This window comes from Paramormyrops kingsleyae, chromosome 4, assembly GCF_048594095.1.
Source record: "Paramormyrops kingsleyae isolate MSU_618 chromosome 4, PKINGS_0.4, whole genome shotgun sequence".
Lineage (NCBI taxonomy): Eukaryota > Metazoa > Chordata > Actinopteri > Osteoglossiformes > Mormyridae > Paramormyrops > Paramormyrops kingsleyae.
This window is the reverse complement of record NC_132800.1, coordinates 7,044,427-7,050,476: the sequence shown is the minus strand read 5'-3', so window position 1 is coordinate 7,050,476 and position 6,050 is coordinate 7,044,427. Positions and strand designations below refer to the sequence as shown.

Below are 6,050 nucleotides of genomic sequence, written 5' to 3'. Positions count from 1 at the left end.
TGTCCTCTAGATCAGTGGTTCTCAACCTTTTTTGCACCGCGACCCAATTTTTACCATGCCAGCTCAAGCGCGACCCTACAACAGTATAGATTTAAATTAACACTATGATCAAGCACGCAGTGCACTCTGCAATTTATGCAGAATCAATGTCTGTCACACAAATCTGATTGGAGGTGCCAGTACATTTTAAATTAAGCATCTGTGGTTTGGCCCCGCGACCCAGTAGGATAAGTGGGTTGGACAATGGATGGATGGATCTGTGGTTTGGCTTCTTGGCTGGGTTGAGCGCTGACTAGTTCTGCGCTAAGCGTTTGCAGACCCAAATTTGGGTCGCGACCCGTGGGTTGAGAATCGCTGCTCTAGATTAAGGGTTCCCAGCATGTTCATGCGCATGGAAAGGTTTACATAGTATATAATTTGCATGGACCAGTAAATTTGGTGGGGCGGGGGTGTCCCCACAACACAATTTGCAAAGCTGGGGGGGGGACTACAAAACATATACTAAAATACAGGATAAATTGCGTACATAGGTAGAACATATACCATTTTCCTGGATCACAGCATTTTGTTTTTCAATACGGGCCGATCCAGTAGTATATGGGAGAGGTGGTAACTCTACCCCCAGCAATCTGAGGCCCCGTGGAATATTGTCTGGGGAGGGGGGGGGGGGGGGGGTGGTACCAGTCTGCTGCCCAGGGGGGCCTGACTCTATATAAATTCACACAGGTTTTACAGTATAACTTACTTTCTTACTTTAGAACCTGTAAAAGGCGAGGACTTTGGGAAGGGTTCTATAAAAATTTAAAACTGACAGTCACTGAACTGAGAAAACACAAAAAGAAAAAACAAATACAGTTAACCATATGCTGCACTGCAAAGCATATTTGTAACAAGTGTATAACAATTTTCCCACATAATTTAAACTTGCTCATCACAGTCATTCGCGCCCCCCTGCATACCTGCAGCGGTTTGGTTTTCATGCTCAGCTATTATTTTGAGACACCGGCGCTCGTCTCTCTCCAGCTGAAAGATATACTCGCATTCGGGGTGCAGAGTGGCCAACGCCTGGCGGGAGAAGCAGTGAAGATTGGAAAGAATGAAGAGGAGAGAACTGCAACCATATATACACATTATAAAATAATGTATGGGGAAAGTGTACTTTCCCGGAGAAGCAAATTTGATTGGTTGAAATAAATTGGATTTCTGTTTGGCCTGGGGGGGCGCGGCTAAGGGCTTCAGAAGGCAGGGAGATGTACTCAGAACTGACCGTCCTATGGCTACATTTGAGTAAGCGGGACAGCACTCCTGTTAAAAGAGCTCTGATCAGCATCATTTACAGTAACAAGGCCTTCCTGCTGTTATCCAGATGCTGCACATCTGCACAAGAAAGGCTTAAAAAATTGCTCAGGCAACATTTTTACATTTAGTTTTTTTTAGAAGATGCTTTTATCCAAAGTGAGGTGCCTTTTTTGAGAGGGCTGGGTTGGCAGGTCCCAGGAGTAATTGGGGTAAGGGGCCTTGCACAAGGGCCCAGCAGTGACATCACAATGCTGGCACTGGGACATGAACCGACAACCTTCCAATCACAAACACAGCATCCTAACCCACTGAGCTAGTTAGACAGCACCATGGCCAGTTCTGCTATCGAGAAAGCACCTGTAGGAAATATGGGACTGATTTTTTTTTTGGAGGGGGGGGGGGGGTGTTAATTTTTGTGGCCATAACCTGAAATTGAACCCGAATTCTATTTGATATCTAGGGGTTATTATGCCTGTATGAACAGGACAGATCCAGCCTGTGTTACAAGTATGCAATATTCTCCAGATTGTCCTGATTTGTATTTAATGTGCCCCGTTCCTCCACAATCTAGCAACCCGCCAGCGGGCATGTTTCAAATGTCATTCTTGCCAACACTGCCCCTCCCCCCCAACCGTTGAATGAGCATCAGATAATGGAAATTCAGCCCCACCCCCTACCCCACCCCCCCCCCCAGCCCCTGCTGTAGAAATGTGATTACAGGATGCCAAAATGCAAGGCTCAGTCCGGGAGGTCGCCTGGCAATCCAAGGAACAATCACTTCTAGAAATCCCGAAATACCACCAGCCTACCCTGTGAACTCGGCAATTTCACCTATCTTTAAAAAAAGGCTAGCCTACAGTTATATTTCAACGGACTTCAACCTATCATCTAGCTCGCCCAGCCTCGCACTTCTAAATCACGTGAAATAGTCCCACGTACGTATAACGCAGGTCTCAGCCCGTTACGGTGCCATAAATCCATAAATCCAGTAAGTCCTGAATCTTTAAAGAAAGCACATAAAGCTGCTGTCAGTGCACATGCTTCACTGCTTCGGTGGATTTGCTGTGCCGAGCTAAATGGGAAATTGTTTAACGATCTAATAGCCACGCTGCTTCACATTTTCAGGGCTGTGGATTTACACTACATTCACCGAACAGACACCTTTATACTATGCTACGTACATTTACTTTTTTGAAGAAAGCGGGGTGCGACAATACCTGGAGCAATTGGGGATTAAAGGCTTTGCTCAAGGGAGCAACAATGAAACTGATGCTCCAACAACAACAACAACAACAAATTTATTTTTGTATAGCGCATTATCACAACATTACATTGTCTCGAAGCGCTTTACAGCATCCTCACCCAAAGCCCCCAGTGAGTAAGCCATAGGCGACAGTGGCAAGGAAAAACTCCCCTGAAGGAAGAAACCTTGGGAGGGACCAGACTCAAAGCTCCAGCCTTGGGATTTGAACCCATAAAGTTTGGGTCCCTATATGTCGCCCAGCTTTCCTTCCACTACCTAAAAACAGTTAAGTGAAATGAAACTGCCTATAGTATAGAGGTATTCCAACTGTGGGGTGCATCCCACTGGTGAGGCAACTGAGGGAGAAAATACAGAGAACTTTGGGGGAGGGGAGAGTTTCAACAGTCAGCCCCTCACAAGTCAGAATCTACATATGCTAAGAAGTAACTTTGTCAATAATTTCCCTCCGTGTTTTTTTGCCCTATATTGCCAAGCAGTTGAGCCCACACTGTTCTGGCGAGGCGTTTTTTAGACTAATGCATTTCTGCTGTAATTACACAGGAGGTGCAAATGGGCAGAGGCACCTGCACAATAAACACTATCCTACACCAGGGATCTTTTCCCATAAATTCTAATCTTTTTATATATTTTATGCTAATTCTATGTTTATTTTTCCCCTCAAATTATATTGTGCGTCTCCTGCCATCGCCTTCTTCAATTCCATTTTAAATACAACCACAAAGACACAGAGAGACAGGATTAAATTTTCAACTGTTGCAAAATCAAATTATCAGATGTCTTGGGAAGTTTGGGTTCCGGACCCCTTTTCAGTCAACTGAACCATGTTCAGCTGATACTTCTTACTTCGCTGAGTGCACAAACACATATGCCGCTCCCAGGTGTACTTTGACTGACAGACAGACGGACGGACGGAGAGACAGAGCAGATGATATTCAGATGATGTCTTCGTGTCGATTAAAATCCTACTTAGCTCCAGCAGTGCAGCCTTTTATGGTACAGATGGCATTTTTGAACAGTTGCCAAGGTGACGGACCTCAGTGGCACGCGCAAAACAATAGGCAAAACCGATTTCTTTCACATTGCGTCTGATATCGGTCAGCTTGCAGTATTATACTATAAGTTTTGCTGAGCTATTTACAGAGTATTACTGCGCTATCAACTAAAATGTGACAGGATATCTTTCTCTTGAAAATTCATCAATAGTGTTTTCTGTTTTGTTTGTTAATATGGGTAAACATTACCCATAGGCTTCTTCATGGTAATGTTAATTGTTGTCAAAGTGATGTTATTATTATTATTATCATTATTGATAATAATAATAATAATACTAATAATAATGATAATAATAATAATAATAATAATAATAATATGCGAAATCATAGTCCCTCATTGTCCCTCTTTCACGTTTTTTTTCTCTATTAATTTAGATTTTTTTATTTTTATTTCATTTTAGGTGCTTATTACCAGCTAGGTGCACTTGTACATTAGACCCCAAACGGGTCCCCTACCCACCGAGTCAGGCTGTCCAAAGGGTTTATGGTCATATTGTCTCGATCGATTGAAACAGCAGGTGAGGTCCTGCGGCTGCATTGTGATCACGGTACACTGACCTTTACTGCCCCTGTGAACCGAAATGGTGACACGTCTCCGGTTCTCGAGCATCTTTTTGTGATATTTGAGCAAAGGAGCACCACAGAAAAACTCGTGTTTCCCCTTCAGCCACAACAATAACGATTCTCATCCATATTTTGTCCGTCATTTTATTGATTTTGTACTTACAGTCAAGTCACAATGACACTTAGAGCCAACTGTTTTTACAACAAAACTACGTCGCGTGTTCAAAAAAGATTAATAAAACGCCTGTAGGTGTAGGAAAAGTACTACTTGGTACTTATTTAAAGTTTAAACACATCTTAAGTTTAAAGTAGTATAAAGGATGTATTATGCATGTATTGTGAATCAGCAGGAATTAAAATATATATTTTTTCCCATAAAGGGTAATCTTAATTTATGAGGATGTTCACATCAAAGTCGGAAACATCAGTTTAACCAAGAGAATAAACTAGACGCATGCACAAGAAGCAGAATCTTTAATTTTGTCATTTGACAGCCTTGACAAATCAGGCATTGTCCTTTGAAATCCAAACTTAAGTATTCTAAAAATAAGAATGTCATATATATCAAAAATTAACTTTGTTTCATCGTGAGAGCTTGCCAGGGGAAACTCAAAATATTTTTAGAGCCTTAAACAAATGTCTCATTCGCTGCTGATGTTTCAGAGCCAAGTACTATAATTCTGTTTCCCCCCTAATATTACCAAAGTCATTTTTTTTTTTAGATTAAAAAGCCAGTTTTATTCACTTACGGAGGCGATGAGGGACACCCAGCAGACAAGCCCGTAGCCCGAAACATGCATCTTCAAAGAGCGAGGGATCGGACACTCCCACTGCTGCCTCGGAGAGCCCCTTTAAACGCTGAGCATGTCAACGTCACATGCCATCCAGCGGCGACACCCGTTTTCCTTCCCCATTTCAAATACGTTCTATTTTCAGTCGAAGTTATTTTAACATTATTTGCATCCCAGTTTTGGCTTTGGGTAGATGATGAGGGGGAGAACGCGCTTCTTTATATGAGTGATTATTTCCACAACTATATAGTGCACTATTGTTCGAGTTGTGTAAGCATCTCTGCAAGGTTTTTTGTGAGGGTTTAATGCAAAATTAATGTGTGCTGAATGTTGGATCGGACACGGACTGAAAAACGCTGACTTAAGGAAATTGTGCCGGCGCATAAAAACGTTGGGAAACATTGGTCTAGATTTAACACGGTAATGAACAAAATTCAGTATTTGCAACCAAACGTCAATGCACAGTACTGGAAAAATGTTACAAATTGTCAATGAATAGACAAAAAAGCTTTACAGAATACATTGCTTATATAATGCATGTACTTGCGCGAGGTTGACGCCTCATCCTGGGTTGGTTCCCTGCCTTGCGCCTGCAGCCTCTGGGATAGGCTCCGGACCACCCGCGACCCTCAGTAGGACAAGCGGTTACAGAAAATGGCTGGATGGATGGATCATGGGTGTCCTATAGGTCCGATCACATTTTAGCCCCGAAAAAAAGTAAAACCCGGGGAAACTTCACTTAGCCCCTGATCTTTTCAATGACTAGAAACGCCCCAGGGATGCATAACGCATGGACATTCACCGGATGGGACACTGTGGATTGCGCATTTGCAGGTGTTATGCCGAAAAAGGCATCCCTGCCGTAGAATGCATGCCTGTCTCTAAATGACCGATTGGTCGCTGATCTGAAACGAGTTGAGCTACTTTGTCGAGTAAGGCTACCGTAGTGCTAATCAATAGCCCCAAAAAAACCCGTAAAACTCTAACCCTAACCCCCAAAAAACCTCTAAAACCCTAACCCCCAAAACACCCATAAAACCCTAACCCTAACCCCTAAAAAACCCCAGACCCCCAAAAAAC

The 6,050-nt window shown here is 42.9% G+C and overlaps 1 protein-coding gene across 1 annotated transcript in view; it reads right to left on the bottom strand.

The window, feature by feature from the left end:
- ghrhrl (growth hormone releasing hormone receptor, like) overlaps positions 1 to 5,077 on the bottom strand; it is a 33,068-nt gene extending 27,991 nt beyond the window's left edge. The window contains exons 1-2 of the mRNA XM_023844728.2: positions 4,929 to 5,077; positions 960 to 1,065 (exon numbers count right to left, since the gene is read on the bottom strand). Coding sequence (XP_023700496.1) covers positions 960 to 1,065; positions 4,929 to 4,979 — 157 coding nt within the window. The 5' untranslated portion in view covers positions 4,980 to 5,077. The remainder of the gene's footprint in view (positions 1 to 959; positions 1,066 to 4,928) is intronic.
- Positions 5,078 to 6,050: the final 973 nt, after the last annotated feature.